The 24,249-nt window shown below is 46.8% G+C and overlaps 1 protein-coding gene across 2 annotated transcripts in view; it reads left to right on the forward strand.

The window, feature by feature from the left end:
• Positions 1–307: 307 nt before the first annotated feature.
• Positions 308–24,249, forward strand: part of PMP22 (peripheral myelin protein 22) — a 33,247-nt gene continuing 9,305 nt past the window's right edge. Inside the window, exons 1-4 of one of the 2 annotated variants that reach the window (XM_053568963.1) lie at positions 308–508; positions 4,612–4,720; positions 5,902–6,001; positions 23,014–23,154. In XM_053568963.1, the coding sequence (XP_053424938.1) occupies positions 4,643–4,720; positions 5,902–6,001; positions 23,014–23,154 (319 nt within the window). In that variant the 5' untranslated portion in view covers positions 308–508; positions 4,612–4,642. Of the gene's footprint in view, positions 509–2,810; positions 2,969–4,611; positions 4,721–5,901; positions 6,002–23,013; positions 23,155–24,249 lie in introns of those variants that run through there. The other variant, XM_053568962.1, reaches the window with a different exon arrangement.

Raw genomic sequence — 24,249 nt, forward strand, 5'->3', positions numbered from 1 at the left:
TCACAGATGCTGCACACAGTGTATTTCATCTCTGAAGAATTCACTGGAAGCGGGAGGAGAGCCCTGAAAACCAGTAGGTTTCACACAGGCTGGTGCTGCCAAGGAGAACAGCCTGGACATGACAGGTTTGGGGCATACCCCATGCTTTCCCTCTGCTGATTCCAGGTTGGCCATGCCCTGCAGGGCCTCTTAGAATTACTCTATTCTGGAAAGTACTGGAGCTGGACACTGTCTCTTTAAATAGTAGAGGCTGAGAACCTCTCAGGCCACCATGACATATCCCAGCATTGGACCAGCCCCTGAATAAACGGGAAAGACGTCTGGTCTGGCTTCAGTCACAGGGAGCACCATCAGGGAACATCTCGGGCAGCCTGGGTGGAAGCAGCAGGCTTAGAGTGTGTCAGCTGCGGGTCTCTGGCTGCCCTGCCGGGAAGGCATTGCCTTAACATCCCTTGCACTTGACTGCAAAGAAATCTGCTTGGAGGAAGGGGTTACGCTGTTTGGACTGGTGAGTTTTATTGGCAAACTGTGCCTTTGGGTGGCGTATATGCTTTTGCTTTACAGAGAGCTGCCTGATGGCCCACTCCCTGCAAACTGCAAATAGAAAGGATTGCAGTGAGGACAGTGTATTTGTGTTGGAATTCACTGGAGAGTCAGAGGATTTTCAAAGTCCTTGGTTAAGAGCTGGATTTTGGGGAGTGAAATGGGGCTGAGAGCATCTGGAAACCCTAACACATCCAGACTAGAAGGAAAAGGGGTCTAGACGCTTCTTTTTGGGTGGGAAATAGCCATTTGCACACAGATGGCAGGCGGGCTTGGTAAGCAAGTTGGGGAGACGTGTCCACCTGCTGCAGGGTCCTGGCTGTGGCCTGGCCTGATCAGCCTGCACTGGGTAGCCTCTTCCACCCTGGGAGCCCCACAGGAAGTCAGAGGTGTTGAGGGACAATGGGTTCACCTGCTTGGCAGCTTATGGCACCAGGTTTGACCTGGGTGGTTACTGTTGAACAAAAAATTGGGTTCAAATGAAGAAGGGAGCTGTGTTCCCCCCAATATGTGTATGCACTTTTCTGGATGTATCTCATTACAAAGTTTATCTGGAAAACCAAAAGGAAGGGGAAGCAACTCCTGAGTTCAATATGCTAATATCTGTAAAGTGCTTACTTAGAACAGTACTGAGCATGTACTGACCACATAAATGGTGAAATAAATAAAAGTCCAAATGGCATAAAACAAGGCAATAATTTTTAGAGCCATTCTGATCTATAAAATGACCCAGGGAGGACAGGAAATATTTGTTTCTTTAGTCTTGTCTTTTCTCTTGCCTGTGCACTTGCATATAACACACACACATAATCGTAAGAGTTATAAGCTATTTTAGTGCAGAAGTGGTCAGGGCTTCTTTGAAAGGTTGACAGGAGGGTTAAATGTGATCTAAAATAGTAGTGACAATTTGGCCACAGGGCCCCAACACTCCAGGCACACGTTGGCTCCCATAGCATCAACACAACCCTTTAAAATAGGCATCATTAGTGCTTTTTGCACTTGAGAAAACCAAAGCTTATTGAACTTCTGAAATTGCTCAAATTCACATGATCAGATTTGTCCAAGCCCAGAGCCAGGGTGCCTAACCACTGTACCACACTGCTTCTCCCAAATCATGTGTGTAAAGGCCCAGTTAAGTGCTTGCCATATAATAATTTTTACAAGTGTGTTTCCTTTTAAACTGATAATATGCAAATTAAAAAAAACTTTTTTGAAGATTTTTTTCAAATTTACTTTTCAAGAGTAAGAATATACAATTAGGTAAAATAGCAGCTCTTTTCAGAGTAAAATAACATCGAATTATCCAGATCACTTAGAATGATGAAGATTTAGGGAGGTGTGTGTGTGTGTGTGCATTTGTAGGCACAGACATTTAACACCCACATTCCTGCCCCCTCTTCCACGCACCACGGCTGCCCTGCGCCGGATCCTCTGAGTCCGGCACGCCTTCGCCAAGGCAAAAGGGGCCAGCCTCTCTTCCTCTAAGGCAGGCGACCACATCCAGGAGGCTATGAATCAGCTGATTTCCTTGGCTGCTCTAACCCCACCTCAAATGCCCCCCCACCCGTCTCCCCTCCTCTCTGTGGCCAGGACGCCAAGCCAGGGCTGAAAGCCAAGCCAGACTGATACAGGCAAACTTGGCTGGAGCTGATTCGGTAGCGGTCTGGTTGCACCCAGGCTAGGAGGAGCCTGGTCCTAGGGCACGCTGTCTGGTAGTTGGCCAGACACTCCTCCCACTAATTCTCATTCAAGCAGGATCCCCTACATCGATCCCCCTGGATCCTAGGAAGCCGCCACATTTCCTTGGTGCAGACACCAATAGCCAGGGCACGTGTGGTGCGCTAAGACGCCAGGCAGGCCCAGTGCACCAGGACCTAGGAGAGGGACGAGCCCAGCGCTTCAGCGCCACTCAGCTGCGCCAGTGGAGAGGAGTCCAGCCTCAGCCCCAGTGTGGGATGAGGGGGCAGTTTGTAGGTCAACACTTAGTTTGTGGGATGAGGGGGCAGTTTGTCGGTCAACACTTAGTTTCCATGAACTCCGCGGAGCCAGGAGCCAGGGGAGGTGGAAAGGGAGAAAGCTCAGTCGCTTAGAGTAAAAGTTCCTGCGGTTTTGCAGAGATCAACTTTTTCCTGAGGGAGATTTAAATGCAGAGTAACTGTCTCCTGCCCTCCCTTTGTCCTGTCCCCTCTCCTCTCCGAGTCCCGCCCTCCCTGGCTCGCCGACCCAGGGCCACACCCTACTGCAGCGACGCAAACAGGGCGTTGTTCCCGTTAAAGGGAACGCCGGGAGCCTCCCACTGCCCCCTTGCTCCGCTCGCGCGCAGCCCCGCAGCGCAGCGGTCTTTGAGGACGCCAGCCGCGGAGCAGAAGCACTGGAGTTTGTGCCCGAGGCCACGCTGAGCATCGGGACAGCTATTTCTTGGGCTGTAAGTGTCTTTGTGGGGAAAGAGGAGGAGATGGACGAGATCTGTGGGCATCTTTTTCATCGACGGGGCGAGAAAGCGCAGAGCAGGCGCGGGCTCCCCAAGGCTTCTGTCAAGAGCCGTAGGGTCCCGGGTCTGTCGCCTTTCCTTCTTAGCTGGCCTAGAAGAATAAATATAGTGAGAAGTGCCTTTATGGTCTGTAGACCTTTACAGGGCGAGGGTGGTGGTGGTGGTGTCTGGATAGAGGCTAAGGCCCGCCCAGTTTTTGCCTTGCTGGAGATGCGTCTTGACTCAGGGACGCATTGGCTAAAGCAGTGGACACCCCGGGAGTATTGGACTCTTGTGGTCCCCACTTCCTAGCCACATGTTGGAGCGTCCTCTTTTTGCCGCTCCCGGGTACTAGGAGCCTTATTAATTGAAACCTTCTGGGACACACCGGAGAACCTTGTTTATATCTTCCAGCGAATGCCACAGTTTCTTTGAATGTGTTGCTTGCGGAGAGCAAGGTCCTGGGATTGGCTAATTTGAAAACCGAGTTATAGGAACGTTGTCTTCCAGACCCAACACTCTGTCCTTAAGGGGTCCCCAAAGACTCAGCCATACATACGCTTTAACAGGTCACCCCAGCCTTCAGTTCCCCAAAGTCTGTAAAATGAGGGGGTCGGATCTTACTACTTCGGATAGATGGCCTAACGGCTCTGGCTGGTTGGAATTCAGACTCAACATTTTACTCTCTGTCCCTCCCTCCGCTGTCCATCTACTCGCCTCCGTCCAGGCTCCTGGGCTCGCGCCCTGCCGCGCCCAGACCCGAGCGCAGGCTTGGCGGGGTGGGCCGCTGGGGCTCAGTCTGGACGCCGGAGTGCCCACGGGGCTAGCGCGGGGCAGACCGTCTCCCGCCCCCAGGGGCGGCTGGGGAAGCGCGTGGCGGGCGGGCCCGGGCAACCCTCCCAGGCCGTTCTTCCTTTTCCACACTCCCCGGTTCCGCACCGCCTCTTCGGAGCCGCCGGTGTCTATGCCAGGCTGAGCCCGGGCCAGGACGGCTCCCCTATGCTGGCAGAGTTGGGTGGAAATTTGTAGACTAACGGAATGCGGAGCGCACTGGGGCCTGGGAAACCGGTCTCCTGGGCGCATTCTCCCCGCAGCATGCAGCTGCTGTCCCCAGGATTCCGAGAGAAATCTGGGCGCCCACCTCCCTCTCCCCAGCCTCCACCCCATAGAGGGGCATTCGCTATCTGAATGGGAGGGCATGGCCTCCTCTCTATCCCCAAATCGTTCTGTCCCCGGGAGGCGCCCCCGGAGGGCGGAAGTGTGCTGTGGCCTCTGCTAATCTTTCTGGAAACCCTTCTCTTCTTGGGGCGATTTAGAGGGGCACAGCGCTGTTTTGTTCCAAAAGCAAAAGATGTTCCCTCGCAGACCAGCCCAGCAGCCCCTGGGCGGGGATCCCGCAGTGGGCTGCTGCCCCCTCCCGGCGGCCGGGCGGCGGCAGGGTTCCCCACCCACGTGGGCGGGCGGGCCGGCCGCCGGCTGCAGTGCGTCCGCCCCGGCATTCCTCTAGCTTGCCGGGACCCTCCCTCCGCGCGCTCCTCCCTCGCCGCTCTGCACCGACGTCTTGCTGGAGTCTCACTTCCCGCGCTCTCTCCTGGCAGGCAGAAACTCCGCTGAACATAAGTTGCCAGAATGCTCCTGCTGCTGCTGGGTATCATCGTCCTCCACGTCGCAGTGCTGGTGCTGCTGTTCGTCTCCACGATCGTCAGCGTGAGTGCCAGGCGGGGAGGCTCCCCGGGCTGCTCATCTCGGTCCCCAGCTGGTGCTCCCTCTGGTCAGGACTGTGTTGTTATTTGTGGACAGCGGGAAGTCTCAGATGTCCCAGGGCTGTTTCTGGCAGTCTGCCCCACGTCAGTTGTTTTGAGAAAACCAGATCAGCTTCATGGATAGGAAGCAAGAGAGCCCTGGATTAGGTTAGTGCACAGGGCCTCTAGTAAGCTAAATAATTTTAGTGCAGATCCAGAGTCCCTACACCTTCATTTGATAAGACTGTCCAGAATTTTGTTTTTCCTTGATGCGGTCTCATTGAGGAAGTAACTGGAGTATCTATGAAAATTTGTTTTTCTCCAAACCGTAGGTCAAATGGGTGGCTGAGTTTATAAAACACCCTTTTAGGACCTTAAAATGGAAAGTTAATATATATTTTTTTTCCTGTGGGAAAATGATTGGCAGGTCCTAGGTGAGTTTTAGGATGTGACCACAGCACTTTGTTGGGAAAGCCTCCACTGGTATGAACAGGCTGTCAGAATAACTTTTGTTACAAAACTGTCAAATGCATTAGATTTTAAACTTATTTTCTTGGCTAAGAAGGTGCATACAAGTGCAGGCATTTATGTGTTGGTGGCTTTAATGTAATTTAGGTCAAGTTGTAAGCATGATTTTCTAGTCTATGTGAGAAATATGTTGGGGATTTGTGAGTTGGTTTCTCATTCAGTAGCATCTTCACAACATGTTTACTGCACCTTGTCAGATTGTGGGAATTGTACGTAAGCATATAGGCTCAGAGAGGTGGTGGCTTGAGGCATGATACCCAGAGGTATTCAGGGGAGGAGAGGAGGCTTGAGCACATGTACAGGTGCTCTGGGTTGAGTCTATGGTACCTCCTATTATATCATACTCTTTAAAACATAATTTTGTGTATGTGAGATACTTTTCCATTTACAAAGTGCTTCTAATTCACAAGACATTGGCTCTCATCCCAACACACTGTCTATACTAGACCACCACTTACCTTGTTCTTGGGACACAACTGTGAACTTAACCCAGCAGGTCACCAGCAGGCTGGGTAGCTAAGTGGATGAGGCTGATCTTTGCTTTCAGTGGGCCCTCTCCTTCCCCTGCTCATTTGTTCCTCACAACCTCCCTAACTCAGGATGTCTGATTCTTTCTAGCAATGGATTGTGGGCAATGGACATGCTACCGATCTCTGGCAGAACTGTAGCACCTCGTCCTCAGGAAATGTCCACCACTGTTTTCCATCATCCGCAAACGGTGAGACTGGCTTTGTTCTCCATAAGCTCATCCTTCAGTGTCTGTAACACATTTCTCAGTCTAGATCTGGAAACACTTATTCCTGGAAGACATGAGCTAGAATGTTGTTGGGGTAGAGTGGAGTGTGCCCAGTGGAGGAAGGCAGAAATCCAAGATGAATGGGGAGGGGCAGTGACCTCAGTGGGTAAGCTAAGATCCTGGGTATCACCATGATTCTCTCTACCTAGGGACGTGCCCGTTAGCTATGTCCGTATCACTTAATGTAATGCTTTTCTGTGAGTAAAAAAATGTGGACACAGGTAAGCAATAAAAGTAGCATTATAGCTCAGCCTTGGGAAGACCCCACTGGGACATTTCATCCAATGAGCATGTTTGGCTTGGTAGCTGTCTCTATTCAGAAATTCCTTCCTCTTCCTGTTGCAGTGATGGTGGGGCTATCTCAAGGGTGGTTGGGCCAGCTTTGGGTTCCCCAGTTACAGCACTGCCTTCCCAGATCTTGGGCTTCAGTTGTGCCATCTAGCATCAACACCTTTGAGTGTTTCCTTGTTGCAAACTAGAGACTTGAAGCTATTTGCAAAGCCCTAAGCTGAGGGTGGGGGTCCTTCATCCAGAAGATTGTATTACTCCTCTCTCCTCTGCAACTTTGTTTGTGAGATATTGGAAACCAAGTTTTATTAGGGTCAAGTTAAGGGATTAGTTGGCAGCAGAAGCACCCAGAGGGGAGGAGTGCCCACCAGGGACCCTATGTCTTTGGATGCAGATAGGCAGAGGGAAATGGCAGGTGTCATTCTCGTGGCTGGGTAGGCCACAGTGCAGGCTGAGAACCTGTAGGCCTGTCTCAGCATGGTCACATGCTCCAAAGCCAATAAAGTATGGCTTTTTAGGTTGCTGCAGCTATTCATAGATCCAATTTTTATGTTCAGGATGTGATACCTGGTAAGGGAGATCAGTTGAGATCCAGCTCACTAAAGCAGGCAGGGAAGTGGCCCATGGCTCTGGCTCTGCACAATCAGGCTTTGGCTGGAATTCCCCTCTGTGGGCTCTGCAGCTAGTAACACCCAAGTGGGTCACTGAAGCATTACAAACCAAACACCCCGAGGCACAGTATGGGTAGTAACTGCTAAAACACTCATTTGGTAATTTTTATGCGGAGAACGGGGAAGGAGTAGAAAACCCTGCTTTATGCCTTTCCTGCTGCATTCGGAGACTGGGGGAGGGAAGGCGACAGGCTATTGGAGTGAGCAGTGCTTAGTCTTTGAGTGTGTGAAAGACGTTGAATTAAAGCCATCTGGGAGGTTACATGGTTGGTTTGCATGGTGCGTTGGCAACCAAGTAAATGAAATACTCATGAGTGCCTGAGAATATGGCCATAGGGCTGCTTGTACCCAAAGCCGAGGCATCTGGTTTCTCCCTCTTTGGGGTCTGGCTGAAGTTCCTGGAACACTCAGGATGGATGGCTCCATACTCTCTACTGACACCTGGTGTCCACAAGTGGTGACTTAGCCCGAAATGGGCAGGCTTTTGGTGTCCACAGGCGCTGTCCCCAAGTGGCATCTGGCCACGCTGATTGTCATGGAATCCTGGACTCTTAGGCCCAGAAGGAGGCAGTTTTGGCAGTCATGTTAAAACCTGCTGAGCTGCCGCAGAAATGAGGGGGTGGAGTTTGTGCTCGAACTGTCTGCAGGAAGGAAAGTGATATTGCCTTGCAGTCTGGTACTGACCTGTATTTCACACCTCTCTGGCTGGGAATAGCTATCACTTGGTGCTATAAGCAGATCTCAAAGAGGCACTAGTGTTATTTTAGTCAAGAAGATTTTTATCTCTCAAGTTGTTCCTTGTGTGCTAAGCTCACCATCCTGGGGGCATTTTACTTACAAATGACCGCTGGGGTCTTTGGTGTCAATTCTAAATATGCCTCATTGCTTTGTAGGGACCTCAGTGTTTCCCCTGTTCTCCATGTCTACCTTCTCAGCTCTCATGGGAAGGGAATTTTGAAGGAATCTGGACACACCCCTTAACAAAGTGGGTTTGCTTCCACTCAGGCTTGCTCTAAATTAGACACACTTCCCTGACGTGTGTCACAACCTCGGCTCTGAGTGCTGCGTCCTTGGGGGCCTCCTGTCCCTTTTCCATTGAGTTGAACAATGGCTTAGGCGAACAATAAGGTGAAAAAGTATATAATTTTTAAAAACATTAGATGGCCTTTACAAATGACCAATATTAGTTGCAAACCCTTTACCGTGTCTGTATTTGCTCTTAGGCAATGTTTGAAAAAATACTTGTTGAATCACAAGTAATTCATTATGCATGTCGATTTGTGAAGAATATGTTGCAAGTGTGTTATGTGAAAATACATTGGTTTACATGACTTGCTATGTTTTTCTGTGTGCAGAACGTTGCACTGCACCTCTCCTGGGAGGGGTGTCACTGAGGCTATTTTCCATGTCAGGGGCTCCTCCTGGGCTGTGCTGAGAGAAGCAGTCTAACATCTAGGTTATATAATTTGAAGGAAGCTTATCAGTTACTTTCCCCTAACTACTTCTTGGTATTGGAAATAGCTTTAGACTTCTGCCTGCCTTCTCATTTTTCTAGATTTATTTACATAATTTCTGGCCCCATTCTGATCCTGGCTGTAGACAGACGTAAAGGAGGCTCGGTAGAGGCACATTCATTATGACCTCATATCAAATGCCTCTCTGACCCAGAAAAGAAGGACAGCCGATGGACCCGGAAAGCCTGGGCCTTGCCCTTGTAGATCTTGAGTCCCACAGAGGAGTCAGAGGATAAGTAGGAAAGGTGAACCACTTTCTCGGAAGGCAGCACAGATCAGAAGCCTGAGGAGTGGGGGGAGGCAGATAGCACCAGAGTTTGGGGGAGGAAGTAGAAGGGAAATCTCTGGTGGGAGGCAGAATTTGATCCATCCTCCAAAGGGTGAGTGGGATTTAAGTAAATACAGGCAAGAGGGAGAATGGTCTATGTCAGGGCAGTGGCTCGACCTAAGGCGGGGGAAAGCAATGAATGGGGTGTGGTGGGCCAGTTGGCTAGTGTTCTGGTTAGGATTAGGACTGACTGTGTCTAACAGAACATCTTTAAATGGTGGTGGCCTAAATAAGATTATTTCTCAATTTTCAAAGAAGTCTGGAAGTAGGCAGGCTGAGAAGAGTGTGGAGGTCCATGAAATTGTCAGAGACTCAGGCCATCCTCCAGCTAATTTCTTTGGCATCTCTTAGGTTTGGCTCTATCCTCAGGGACTAGATGGGTGTAGAACTCCAGGCATCTCAGCCATGCTCTGAGCCAGGCGACCTCAAACTTTTTAAACAGGGGGCCAATTCACTGTCCCTCAGACCGTTGGAGGGCCGGACTATAGTTTAAAAAAAAAAAAAAAAACTATGAACAAATTCCTATGCACACTGCACATATCTTATTTTGAAGTAAAAAACAAAACGGGGACAAATACAATTCACACTGCCTCATATGGCCCGCGGGCCGCAGTTTGAGGATGCCTGCTCTAAGCAGTAGAGTGGAGGCGGGAGGAGGGGAAGAATGTATTCATTTCCCTTATAATGAAATGTCTCATGGCCATACCTACAGCGGAGGCTGGAAAATGTGGTCACTCGGCCTCGTGGGAAGTGAGAAGTATGTCTTCTCGGTTCATAGAAATTTGATAACCAGTACCTCTCTGTAAGCCTGGCTCGAAATGTTTCTCTTCGAGGCTTTGCCCACCCGCTCCAAACCCAATCATACCCTTCTACAGTGGCTCAGCTGGGTCCTATGAGGTTGAGAGCGGGGCCCAATTGTCTTAACATTCTTCAAATTTTCCACCGCTGCTGTATCCTGGGCTCTGTCAGCAACTCCTCCATTCTCTCATGGACTCTTATCGGAAACCGTAGAATCCTCAGGCCTCTCTCTCTATTTTTCTTCCCCCTCTCCAGTCATTAGGTCCTATTCTTGTTTACTGAGGTCTCTTGAATCTTTGTTTTCTTCTATCTCTGCATCCCAGCTACATATTGGCCAGTTCCACTGGGATGTCCAAGAGACACCCCCAAGTCAATAGGTCTCAGGTCAATCTCACCCTGTCCACCAGATCTACACCTTTTCACTAGTATTGTAGGGAAAGCTGCTTCCTTAGCCAGCCAGTGAAACATCTAGAGTCCTCCTTGGCGTGTTGCCTCCTCACTCCCTCCTCAGAATCATCACAGGTCCCAGGGCCTATCCTGTTGTTCTGAGGTCTGTTGCCACACTGGTGGTCACACTGCTCCTCATTTGTCACCGAAGCAGCTTCTTAACTAGTCATCCTGTACCCTTTCCTGTTCCCTTGTGGTTCATTTTTCATATTGAATCTAGGATGATATTTTTAAAAATATAAATCTTGGGCGGCGCCTGTGTCTCAGTGGGGAGGGTGCCAGCCCCATATGCCGAGGGTGGAGGGTTAGAACCTGGCCCCGGCCAAACTGCAACAAAAAAATAGCTGGGCATTGTGCTGGGCACCTGTAGTCCCAGCTACTTGGGAGGCTGAGGCCAGAGAATCATCTAAGCCCAGAAGTTGGGGGTTGCTGTGAGCTGTGTGATGCCATGGCACTCTACTGAGGGTGATAAAGTGAGGCTCTGTCGCCAATAAATAAATAAATAATATAAACCTTATTTTCTCATTCTTTATTTTGAACTCTTTCAGAGGCCCCTCATCAGCGATTTTTTTTTTTTTTTTTTTTTTGAGACACAACCTTGCTCTGTCACCCTGCATAGAGTGCCATGGCATAAGCCTAGCTTGCAGCAATCTCAAACTACTGGGTTCCAGGGAGCCCCTTGCCTCAGCCTCCCGAGTAGCTGGAACTGAAGTGCTCACCACAACACCCAGATAATTTTTCTATTTTTAGTAGAGACAGGCTCTTGCTCTTGCTCAGGCTGGTCTCCAAGTCCTGAGCTCAAGTAATTCACCTGCTTTGGCCTCCCAGAGTGCTAAGATTACAGGCAGGAGCCACTGCACCCTGGCCCCCTCATCAGTCTTAATCTACAGATGAAAATCTTTGACAAGATCTGTTGAATCTGCCTGGATGATCTGCTCCTGCTCCTGTTAAATCTCACCTCCCATCTCTCCTTCCCTTTCATCCTGGCATTCCAGCATTCTCTTTATTTCCTGAAACATGAACTTCCCATTTGAGGATTCTCTCCCTTTCTCCTAACCTCCCTCCTACTGTTCTTTCATTCAGGACTAATAGTTGAACACCTACTATGTGCTAGATACTGTTGTAGGCACTGAGGATGCAAGAGTGAATAAGAGCTTCCATTTTACTGTGCGAACCAGTGAATGAACATGGATTATTTGGAGGCAGTGCCAAGAAGCTACGAAGAGAAAAGGACAGGGTAATGTGATCATGAAGGATGGGTGACCAGGAGGCAGCGCTGTTGGGGAGGCTCCGTGCAGGAGGACCACCATGTGCAAGACTGCTGGGAGGAAGGGGTGTGGCACAGTTGAGGGACACAGGGAACTGGAAGACGGAGGGGTAGGTAGAACAGCAGGCCACTCCACAGGTCTAGGGCTGAGTTACTAACTTTTACGATTTTGATTAAACCTGCTCTGTCTGACATGTGTTTCTCAATGGTCTATTTGATTGTAACTTGGAGTAACAGTCCAGAAACATTTGCAAGGCAGGATGTGTCGAATGATGTGAAGTAGAAACACCCCCGTGTATCATCCCGGTTATGGGAGTGTGGTCACTTTTCTTGTTCTCTTTCTTTTGTGGCCTTCTCTGTCATGCTCATTGAGATCTTTTATTTTCACAACCAGAAGAGAACTACCAACCTTATTTTATGTTAGAAAACTAGTATTGAGTAACAAACAGGTTGTCCCTGCCTTAATTAACAAAGTAGAGCCCTGGGGCATGGTAGACAGGGTGCAGGGGGCAGCATCCACACGGGCAAACTTGGGGCAGGATGAGTGAGGCCAGTCTCTGGAGCCTCCGTTATCAAACTGGTGAGCTCTGGGAAGCGCTAGGTCAGGCCTGGGGTGTGCCAAGACTCCTCCTTAAGTCTCCATGGGTGAGATTAAAATCTGTTGACCCAGAGGATACAGGCAAAACATTTTCCTTGCTGTTGAGTGAACTTGTGCTTTCTGTTTTGAAGTCTCCAAATCATCCAGATATTAAGTCCAGGTACTATAAGTGTCCCCCTTTCTTGTGCGGGACTGGGGTACACCAGATGGGTCAGATGACTGGAATCAGGCCCAAGGAGCTGAGTGGGCACACCTCTTGGCCTGTCCCTGCCCCTTAGCCTGGTCTTTATTAGTGTCAGAAAATCAAACTGAGGCTCAGCCCAGGTGGAGCCTGTCTTCAGTAAAACCTGTTTCCTAGGCCCTGTCCCTCTTACTAGGTCCTCTCTTGTCTCAGAAAAAAAAGGAGTTGATATGCTTTTTCATTCTGAATTGGGAGGCACATAAAATATGTACAATCTTGAATCATTTTTACTTTTAAAAAGGAGGCCTGTGCTCAATGCCAAGGCATAAAAGGAATCACTGGGTCCTTCTCTCATTTGTCCCCAAAGCATCCTTGGTCACCTGCAGTGTCTGAGGCAGTCCCCTGCCCTGCATTTGCCCCATGACAGTGGGCAGGTCTGCTCTGCCACAGAGTAGTGACTGGGCCATAGCCCACAGCTGAGAGGGTAACCACTTGGCGCCCTTCTTGTCCATTCTCAAGGGCAGTGGCAGCAGCAAACTCACACCAATCAATAGGGTAGGGATGGTTTTAGATTAACACTCTGAATGGGAAATCAGAGAACATAATCTCACCCATCTCAGCAGCCCCCAATTTGAGCCCTTGGTGGTCTCCTATCCTCTCGGTCTTCAAAATGATTCCAGACTTATCTTGTGTATCCATTTGATGACATTGTCATTTTGGCAAGGACACCAGACCATTTCCTTGTGTGTGGCCCAGCATTTGGTCAGATTTTAGAAAACACAAGAGGTCCTCTGCACTTATGGGTTCATGTTTTACAATTTAAAATCTTTGTGGTTCCTTGGGCCAACCCACAAACTCTACCCAAGTAATGGCTCTGGATTTTACAGGCCCTTGTGGGATGCTGAGGCCGGAGCAGTGTGAGGGAGGGAGAGGGGAGAGGATGTGGTGTCAAAATGCTGATATTTCAACCCTCAAATTTTCTCATCAGATGCCAATGCAGGAATCATGTGGAATGCTGGTTTGAACCAATGTCTGAGCCATATGATCCTTGAAGCTTTTACTTTTAAAAAATTTCAGTTGCATCCTGGAATTTCACCATCCCTTATGTTTCAGGAGCGGGGTTGGTCGTGGTGCAGCTGAGGTTGTGGCTGTTGATTTTGGTGTCTGGAATGAAGCCTTCTGAGCATGCAGTCATCCACACACTCATAGGCCACCAACACTGGCAGGGACCTGCCATCTCTCCCTCCACCCCATCTAGCTGGTCTTCCTTCCAGTGACAGGAACTCATTACCTTTCCAGAGAGCCCCTTTCCTTTTTGAAGCGATAACAAGGCGATCCATTCATTTATTCTTGAAATCTGCGGAGCTCATCCTGTGTCCTGGGCACTGTTCTAGGAACTTGGCACGCAGACATGAGCAAGAAATACCAGGTCCCTGGCCTTGTCCCTAACGAGTTGGGGAAATAGGTAGTACACAGTGAAGGAAGCATCTTGGAGAGTGGAGACTGCTCTGCAGGAGGTGAATAGGGCGATGGGCTAGAAAGTGGTCCCTGGGGAGGGAAGGCCACTTCCTCCCACAGTGCTGTGGGTGGAAACGTACAAGACAGAGGGACTAGTCATGTGAAGAACCATGAGAAGAACCTTCCTGATATACAGGAGGTGCCAAGGCCCTGAGGCAGGAAAGAGTTAGTTGATGAAGGAGGCTGGAGGGAGAGGGGAAGGGGTGCTGGACAGCTGGGGCCTCCCAGGCTGTGGTACCAAGAACCCCAATTGGGACACCATTGAAGGGTTTTAAGAATTGTTGCATGATTTGATTTGTGCTTTGAAAGCTCATCTGGCTGTTCTGTTGAGAATGAAATTCGGGGGAGATGAGAGTGGAAACTGCAGGCTGGTGAAGAGGCTTTGGTCTTAGTCTGGATGGGAACAATGATGGTGATGATAAGAATATAGAGAACTCACAAGTCCCAGGCATTCTTTGAGGAGTGATGCATTTAATCCTCCCATGAATTATAGATGGTGCTTGGCTAGTGAGGTGGAGTAGAGAAGGAAGGGCTGGTAACAGGATTTGCTGATGTTGTAAGGGGATAGGGAAAGAATGATTCGAGATCATTTCTAGGTTTTAGGATTGAGCAACTGGTGTGTATTGGGGTCCAGAACTGAGCTAGGGAAGACAGGAAGAGGAACAGAAGGTTTAGGGGAGGAGTGGAGATCAGGATTTATGTTTTGGCCATCAGAGATGTTAGCAAAGTGCTTGGGTTTAGCCCAGGGGAGGTGTCTGGGCTGGAAATTCAAAGTCAGGAGCCATTCAGCTATACAGAAGGCTACTCAGTGTCATGATGACAACAAAGATGACTTGGGGGGACAGTTGAGAAGAGAGGCTAGAAAGAAGGAAAGAGGGTATCAGGGTCTGAGCTGAGTCCTGGGTCCTCCAGTGCTTCATGGGGGCACAGAAGGGAGAGGAGATGGGAAAAGGGCAGCTGTGATGTAAGAAGAGTGCCGGGAGATATTGTCGCTTATGAAGTCCCTTTGTGAAACCCCAGTCCCTCCCTTCTTTTGTCTGGTTATTACTGGTGGTCTTCATTCATGACTGATTTGCTGTACTTGGGTTTGACCAAATTGCCTGGGTCATTCCTGAACTGTTTAAATCTCTGTGGTGGCCCCTGGACCAAAGCTGGGTGGCCATGCTCTCTCCCCCACGTCTTCAAATGTTTGACGACCCAGCTTTGTCTTCTTTTCTGCTGGTGCTACCTCCTCCTTCCTTCTCTCGGTGACTCCTTGGTGCTGGTGAGGTTCCACTCGAGCCCCAGCTGTGTAGAGTATGGTGCCAGTAAACAGCAAGCACTGACTTCTTGCTTGCTCACCTCTGAGGTTGGGCCCGTGGCTTGGCAGGTGGATGAGCAGAAAGCAAGGAGACTCTCGTTCCCCTTGCCACGCTGTTCTCTTCTCCCTCCTCCCACTCTCGCTTCTGTGGGCTCTAAATCTGAAGTATGGTGGTGGGATCATTTAATTCTTTAGATTTCAAACATTATTGACCTTCTGAGGGCCCCTGCTGTGCTGTAGTGAAAACAGCAGTAGATGGGACATAAGGAGCCATTTTCTGTGCGGAAACTCAGCGTTTCCAAGTGGGCTGTTCTTAAAAAAAAAAAAAAAAAAAGGTTTCCTGATAAGGCAGTTTAAAAGAACAGTGAATTTTAAAAATTCAGCAGGCTTTTTAAAAAATACAGTAGGACTTCTCATTGCCTTGGATAATTCATTGTAAGCTGTGAATGTCCAAGGAGGGAGATTAATAGCCTTGATCAGGCAACCCCCACCCCATTTTTTTTCTTAGTGTTAGCTGGTAGAATAAATCTTTCAGGAACAATTCTTTGAGAAACACAGCCTTCCCTGATCCTGCTGTTGTTTCTAGAAATTTCCAATAAGAGTATACAAAATGGCCTCAAAGAGCTTATTATTTTCAGCTAACTTCAGGCATCTCAGTGGCTACATGATATTCTCTCTTCAAGTCCAAGCACTGGTTACCAGGACATCAACACAGGTATTAAACCACAAAACAAGACTCTGAAACTCTAGTTCTTGTGCCTGCCATGAAGCCTTGGGATCAGAGTGCAGTGAGCTGGCTGACTGTGTCAGGCCAAGTGCCTTGATGTGGAGCTTCTCTCCACCTGCTGGGCAGTCTGTGCTCACTAGCAACCACCCACAAGTTTTGCTGGAGGGAAAATGTCTCCACCATCACCTGTTGAAAGTGCCTTACATGTGGCCTTCATCATCTGTGGGAGCTCTTAGCCTGCAGGTGGCTTTCCCCATCTTGTTTGCTTTCTGTATGGGTCACTGGCAAAATTAGCCTGACCCCTGTGTCCCATTTCTAAGCTATCAGCTGGGCTGTTTGGGAAGGAAGTTGGATCCCTGGAGCCGAGCCCACGCGGGGCCCTGGGCATGCTCCAGTGGGTGGGTGAAGCGTGCAAAGGCCACATTGTTTAGGATGGAGCTACTCCTGGAATGGCATTCATGCTGAGAAATAAGGAGAATGGCCATCTGTGTGATGGGAGTAGGCAGGGAGGCTTGGGAGTGGGGGTCCTGGTCTTGGAGGTCATGTGTTTTTTAAAACAGCCTAGCGCTGTGCAAATGGGAGGTATTTACCGTTGCCTGTGTGATTCACCCCTCCAGTGGCCTCCTTCCTTGTGACCTTTCCTCTGTTGGCATCCCCAGTGTCTCTTCCGAGCCTCTTACAGCTGTCCTTCCTTTGAGTCTCAACAAAACCTGTTCTCTTGAGTCAGAAAAGCTTTTATGAATTAAGTGCCCAGAGTCAGACTCCAGGTGGGGAGGACGTGCAGTTGAACTGTCACATGTCAAAGCTCCCTATCCATTCTGAGCTCCTCACTCACTAGTTGGTGGGCCCTGGGCTAAGAATACAGCTGAGGGGGTGGATGCATTTCCTCCACTGCTCAGCTGCTCCCTGGACAGGAGTCTGACCTTGAAGTGAGCTTCGATCGTTGTGCAATGCAAACTTCACGTTAACTGGATCTGCAGGCAGCTGCGATCCACTTCAGAAGGCTTTCAGTAGCTCCTGTTTCTAGCACTTGCAGTAGAGCAGTAGGCTAGCTGAGAGCTTTATGATCTTTAATTCTAGTGTTCAGCACCATTCTAGTGTTCTCCCCCTGGGAACACTGCAAGTTTTTTCTGGGCACTCACTTAGCACCAGGCATTGAGAGAGGGACGGCAGGTACTCGTCATGGGCTCTACTAAGTACCACAGACCACAAGTTTGCCACTGGGGATGCTGGTCTCTCATCAGCTTCATCCCGTGTAAAACAGGTTTACAACGGACAGCCTCTTCCCTTGGGTTGTATTCTCTCATTCTCTAGTAATTATTTTCTGCACATCTAACTATTCTGCTGTAGCAGAGGCTGGCAAAGTAGAGCCAACAGCCCAAATTCAGCCTGACTTTGTAAACAAGATCTAATTGCATTAATAACAGCTGAACGGGCCACGCCCATTCATTCACATGCTGGTCTTGGCTTTTGCTAATTTTGTGCTAAAGAGGCAGAATAGAGTAGTTGGTGAATAGAAATGAACTTATCCTAAAGTTGTCTCCCATCCAAACACTCCCATCCAGGCCTGACCCTGCTTAGCGTCCAAGACCAGATGAGATTGAGTGTGTTCAGGGTGGTATGGGCATAGATAATACCAAAGGTATATCAAAATACTTTTTGGAGTTGTTGTGCTTGGTGCTCTCATAACCTGGCACATGTGAACACTGTGGCCTCCATTATAACACTGCTTGGTGTGACCCGGATCGAGAGGCCCCACATTCTGCAACCTTGTGTAGTAATGGTCTGTGAATGCCTGTTTACCCTGCTCCTGGTCTGCGCTATCCTTCCACAGAGCCTTTACAGCACTCTTTGGTTGGAGCGTGACAACAACCGTATGAAATGTGTTAGCCCCTCAAGTTAGAGAAGAGGAAATCAAGGCCAAAATAAGGGACAGGATAACTTTGTTAGCAGAACCTGCCCTGGAGCCAGTGCCCGGGGCTGTTCTAACCGGAACACACAGCTGCAGGGCAGATAGATCAGGCTTTGCTCACCCTCGTTCTGTCGTTTCCGGAGCATGTGACATCTGCTCTTAGTTATGCCCTGGCTGTCTGTCAGTTCCAGTTCTGGTGAATGATTTTGTCTGGGGATCCACATCATCCGAGCTTAGGACTCTCCTTGGGGCACCGCAGGCTTCCCTTTGCACAGTAGCAAGGGGAGCTCTTGCAACTTCCATCAGGGGCTGGCTTGCAGGCTACCTCCCCTTGGGTGAGGCTTTTGTTCCCTTGCTGAGCCAAGGACCTTTAGATCCTCGGTGTTCAAGGAAAGGGACAGTCCCCTTTCTCTTTACAAATGGAAGCCTCGCCCTGCCTAGGATCCTAGCAGCTCTCTTGAGTTTTGAAATCCTAACTGTTTAACTTGTTATTGACTGTTATTTCTTCATTATCCTGTAATTTTTGAAATTGGGTTTAATCATTCAAGTAGTAGGTGTATTACATGAAAATATTCTCTTTATTAAAAATAAGTCAAAGAATAGAGATTGAGTGAAAGGTCTCCTTAAACTCCAGTTTCTGGGGGACCCTGTTGATGTCAGTTTGATCCATCTTTGGCTTTTTTCTATGAACAGGTGGATGCACGTGGATGTCTGTACACATACATATAGTTTTGAGGATTGTGTTTACATAGTGATGACCTGCAGTATGGATACCTTACTCTTTTCATTATTTTGAAGGTCTTTCAAAGGCTATTCATTTTCTAATTCTAAGATGATTTTTTTTTTTTTACTTGCTGCAGAGTATTCCAGTGTAGGGCTATACCCTAATTCATTTTCCCTCATAGGAGTGATGCTATAATCAATATCCATGTTCATCTCTCTTTGAGTAGATGCTCAAATATTTATCCAGGATATAGTGATGAAATTGTTGAGTCATTATAATATGGGCTTTGCAGATTTTAAATGCATTCTGCCAAATTGCTGGTCATAAAAGGATTATATTATTACTTTTATTCCAATGAATACATAGAGTTACTATCACACATTTACTCTGCAGATATCATTTTTGTTTTTTTTTGGATTTTTGCCAGTTGGATGGATAAAAGTTAATGTCACATTCCTTAGGGATTTCAGTTGCATTTCTCTGGTTACTAGTGAGGTTGAGGACCTTTTAACATGTTCTTTGGCTATTCATAGTCTCCTTTGCTAATCACGTATCTGCATGACTTTTTAATTTTATATTTACCTCTTTGATTCCTCTGGGATTTAATTTTTTTGGTGTTGTGAGCTAGAGATCTGTTATGTTTTACCATCTGAATAGCCAATGAACACCATTTGTTATCTGTTGCATTCTTACCCTCTAACACTCTATTTATTATAAAATAAATTTACATGCATACCTCAAAAGTCTTAATTATGTGCCATTCTTTTATTTTTCTTTTATGACTGACACTATAGTGTTTGATGGCCGGGTGTGGTGGCTCACACCTGTAATCCTAGCACTCAGTGAGGCTGAGGCAGGTGGATAGCCTGAGCTCACGAGTTCGAGACCAGTCTGAGCAAGAGCAAGAGCGAGACCCTCTCTCTAAAAATAGCTGAGCATTGTGGTGGGTGCCTGTAATTCCAGCTGCTTGGGAGACTGAGGCAAGAGGATCACTCGAGCCCACGAGTTTGAGGTTGCTGTGAGCTATGATACAATGCTCTACCAAGAGCAACAAAGTGAGACTCTGTCTCAAAAAAAAAACAACTATATTGTTTAAATTACTAAATTTTAGAATATAATCCTTGTATACTATAAGATATATTTTATTAATTAATGTAATCATACATGTATCAATTATGAAAAATTATAATTACATATATAATATACAGCATATAATATAATAAACATAGCATGATGTGTGTTTGCTCTCTCATAGGTGATATCCTGACTCATTGGTTTTATATGTTTTTCTGGTTTTCATTTGTTTATTTTTTAGTGGCTGTTGTGTTGGTTTAAATTTTTTCTTGACTATTATTGTTCATTGTCTTTTAGATGAATTTTTGATGCATTTTGTGATATTGATTAGAATAGCACTGAATTTGTAGATTATTTTGGATGTAGTGGGCATCTTTATAACTGAGTGTTTCAATCCAGGAACATAGTATACTCCTTGAGCACTTCTTTTATGTACTTTAATAAACTTTTTCTGCCTTATTGATGTCCCTCCTCAGAGAACTAGATATTTTATTAAATTATTCTTTATATTTTCATGGTTTTATTAAGCTCTGCTTTTATTGGGTTAAGTCAATTAATTTTGAATTTATGTCACTTTTTTTTTCTAGCTTCTTGAGTTATAAGTTTAGTGTGTTTGCTTTTGTTATTTTTCTAGTAAATGCATATAAGGGTATATATTTTTCTCTGAGAACTGCTTTGGCCACAGCCCATAAATTTGGCATGTTAGTATTCTCAATATCATTCCTTGCTGAAGAAGTATTACTTCTCATCTTGATTTCTTTATCCAAGGGATTATCTGGAACACTATTTTTGGATTTTAAAATTCATTTTGGCTAATTTGTTTCTAATTTCTAATTTCTGTTTGTCTTTAGTTGTGTGTTGTACTTACATTACTTCTATTTTAAGATTTACTGAGATTTTTTGTTGCCTAACATAAATAGTCAGTTTGTAAGGCTGTCTCATGTGTTTTGAAAATAATTTATAGTCTCTGTCATTTAGACACAAATTTTCTACATATCTATTAGCTTGAATTTGCTAATCTTATTTTATATATATCCTTCCTTATCTTCAGTCTTATTTATCTGTTCTGAGGGAGGAAGCTAAAGTCTAGTTTTCCACTATGATTGTAGCTTTATCAATTTCTTCTCATATTTTAGATTGTTTTTTGCTTTAGACTTTTCCAGGCCATATTATTATATGCATACAGGTTTATGACAGTGATTTCTTCACTCATAGATCAAGTAAACTGGAAGTAAAGGTCAAGTCTACGGAATCTTTCCTGTATGAAACAACCCCCTTTAGACACATAGGTTCTGTTTTATTTGATGCTATTATTACTTTTCCTACTTTCTTCTTCTTAATATTGGCCTGGAACTTCTTCTTAGCATCTTTTTATTTTTGACTGTTGTTTAGTTAGGTGTATCTCTTGCATCATAATATGGCTGAAATGACTTAATCCAAGGTAAAACGCCACACCTTACGATGCATCCCCGCAACCCTTCACGTATGTTGTGGTTGATGACATTGCTGGGCTTTCTATCTTAATGTATGTGTTGTGTTTATCATGCTTATGGTTGAAAACCACCTTCTTCATCTTTGTATTAGCAGAACTCACCAAAGGGCTTGGCTCAAAACAGTAGGTGTTCAACAAATGCTCATTGAATAAAAACTTCTTTGATCCTCTAATTCTGATCCGATTTGACAAACAACTTGTGGCAAAGCAACTCAATTATAATGGGGTTGGAACTAAGCTTAGGGACATTTCCTATTCATGTAGCCTGAACATAGAAAGATTTTAAGATTTTTCTGTATGCCAAGTCTGGTGGTAGGTCCTGCCAACAATGATAGTGGAAGTCAGGGATGAGGTAAATTCTCAGAATTGGAGAAAGAGATCCCGGCTGTCATCCCTGCCCCATGGCGTTCCTCACAGTGTGCAGTGAAGAGCATTTCCCAGCCAGTGTGGATCCCTTTGTTTTAGCTTCAGATTGGGGTATCAGATTTCTTTGTGTTTCCAGCTGCATCTACCAGAGTGCTACATAATTTGTTTTCTTGAATAAATAATATTATGGCAACATTATCTCTGTTACAGAGTGCTCTTTCAAAAGAAACTTTCTACTGGGTAAAGACAAACAGATTGAATTAAGGTTCTATCAAAATGGAATCAGGATGGGTCACAACCCATTAGGCATCATTTTCTTACCTTAATTGACAAAGAAATTGAAAAGCAAATCAAAGAAGCGTGTGTTATGCTTCAGTGGAAAGAGCACTAGACTGGAATTGAGGTTCTCCCAGGCATGGCTGTGTTACTTGAGCTCGGCCAAACATTTCCGGAAATCTCCTTTGGTGCAAAGAAGCTAGGTTGTTTGATCTCTCAGGTTTCTTCCAAGTTGAAAATGCTTCCAGTCTGTGTCTTGGAAAAATCTCAAATGTGTCTCTACTAATAGTTAACCTAATCTGCACCCTTAAAATTCTGCCATGAGCTACTTGCAACTCCAAACAGATTTGTCTTACTGGGTTAATTATAGAACATCCAGGCTCCATGGCTTTGAGTACTGGGTTGAGTATGGGTGTGTGCTTTTTTAAGCCTGTTACAAGCTGAGAGGATGAAACTGTAGCTTCACCAGTTGCCATTTCTCTCTTGAGCGCAGAGCCTGCCCCATTGTCATGTAGCACTTGGAAGAAGGGACAAAGGCCAGATGCAGCTCTTCTAGGCAAACCTGGTCCTTCTATAGTGTGGGATTCAGGTTGTTCCCTCTTCCTTCCTGAAATGACGCGAATTTGCAGTAGATAGTGAACTGGAAGAGACCACGAGGGGCAACTCTCTTCTTTGTCAAATTTCAGTTGGAGGCTCGGAGATTTGATCGAAGGTCAGTTCAACAAAGACGGGGAAGTGTGAGCCTCGATCCTGTCTGGTGATTTGCTAATCACGAGCTGCACTGTGCAGAGGCTGACGGCCATGATTGAGGTGGGCCAAAAGGAAAGGCACAGCTCGCTGAGCACACGGGTGTCCATACCCTACACAAAGCATGCCTCCCTCCATCAGCATTCTCTTCCGTCTTTCTTAAAAAGTAGTTTGGGCTCCAACAGCCATTCCCTTGATCTCCTTGGAGATGTGGATATTTTGAACAGTGGCTTTAAACTATTCTTCCTGGAATATTGGAGTTCTGATAAGCCCTCAAAGATCCCTGAAGACATGAAGAGGAAAGACAGTGGGTGGGGCTCAAGTCCTCCGTAATGCACATGTAAGGAACACGTTGGCACAGAGGCTGGAAGGAAATTCAGTATATTTTAACTGGAGTTTAACCCTTTCTGGTGAGAGGTAGATGTTTTCTTATAGCCCTTTCCTAAAATGCCCACAATTTAATATGCATTATAGTTTTAAATTGCACATGAACTTTGTGGCCACCCTGTGTGTGTGTGTGTGTGTGTGTGTGTGTTTATGTTTCTTTTCTTTTCTTTTTCCTCCCAAAGAAACCGTGAAATGAAGAATGACTTTTTAGGGTACATAAGTGAACTGCCTGAGTTCTGCTAAGGAGAGGGGGCTCTGCCTCACAGGAAGCAGAGCCCTGATGATGGCCAGATTTCCTAACCAAGTGTCTCTCCCCCAGAATGGCTGCAGTCTGTCCAGGCCACCATGATCCTGTCCATCATTTTCAGCGTCCTGTCCCTGTTCGGGTTCTTCTGCCAGCTCTTCACTCTCACCAAGGGGGGCCGGTTTTACATCACTGGATTCTTCCAAATCCTTGCTGGTAAGTTGTGGATGGGAAGGTCCACATGGCAGCTAGGCCTGTCCAAGGCTGAAGAATGATGGGTTTGGTAGAAGGATGTCATCCTAGGAGGACTGGTGTTGGTGAGTCTGCCCATTGGATGCTTTTCATAAAGCTTAGGGTGTGTATGTGTGTGTACATGTGAAAGCTTAGGGTGTATATGTGTGTGTACAAGTGATAGCTTAGGGTATGTATGTGTGTGTACACGTGTCTTTGAATTTGGGAGGTCTCCGCTGCTCCCTGGCATGAAGTGCTTGTGAAAGAGGACTTAGGGGTTCTGGAGGGAGGGTCCCCGCCAAGCCAGGTGTTTCAGCGGGGTGAAGCTAAACCTGGACACATAGTGAGAGGTAGATACTGAGGATATCGCTAGAGCTATGCCAGGCTGGAGGGTTGTTTCTTCTAGGTTCCATTCTGCCCAAGAAAACATCTCTGTTTTAGTGCAGAAAATGGCCCTCGCATGCTGAGAGCTGGCAGGGTGTTCTCAGGTGTGCGTCTGCACCTGTAGGTTGTGATGAAGTGACATTGATAAGTTCCTTCGCTCCTTTACACCAGTTCCTAGGTTCTGCTGGGCTTTGATTTACTCTTGTCATCCTCTGATTTCTTCATTTGCACCCCTAGGGAACATGCCATCATTTCCAAACATGACAACATGTGAAAACATGTGGAAGGTCTCCTCCATCTCCTCCCTAAACTACCTTGATTGCTCTCATTGGAAGTGCTTTGCCCCTGGATCCTGGCTGGCAACTTGCTTCATGGGCTCTTCCCCCCCTGCCAACCCTCTCCAGTCTGCTGACACCAGTTGGCTGAGTCAGCAGGGCACTGGAGAAAAGTAAGAGGCCTTGATGCCTAGACGGGTAGATACGATGTCTTATACAGAGTCGTGTGGGAAGACAGCCTGAGGGTGAATGCTGGTGACCTTTTCTAGAAGCCAGAGAGTTATCCTTTCCTGGAAAAAGGGAGTAAATTGAAGAGCTGATCCTCCTTTAAACACTTGAATACAACATTTCAGTATTTATGGTTTGGGGATTTTAAAACGAAACAGTGCTTTGCTATGACACAGTCTTTATTATAATCCAA

This window comes from Nycticebus coucang, chromosome 18 (assembly GCF_027406575.1).
Source record: "Nycticebus coucang isolate mNycCou1 chromosome 18, mNycCou1.pri, whole genome shotgun sequence".
Taxonomy (NCBI): domain Eukaryota; kingdom Metazoa; phylum Chordata; class Mammalia; order Primates; family Lorisidae; genus Nycticebus; species Nycticebus coucang.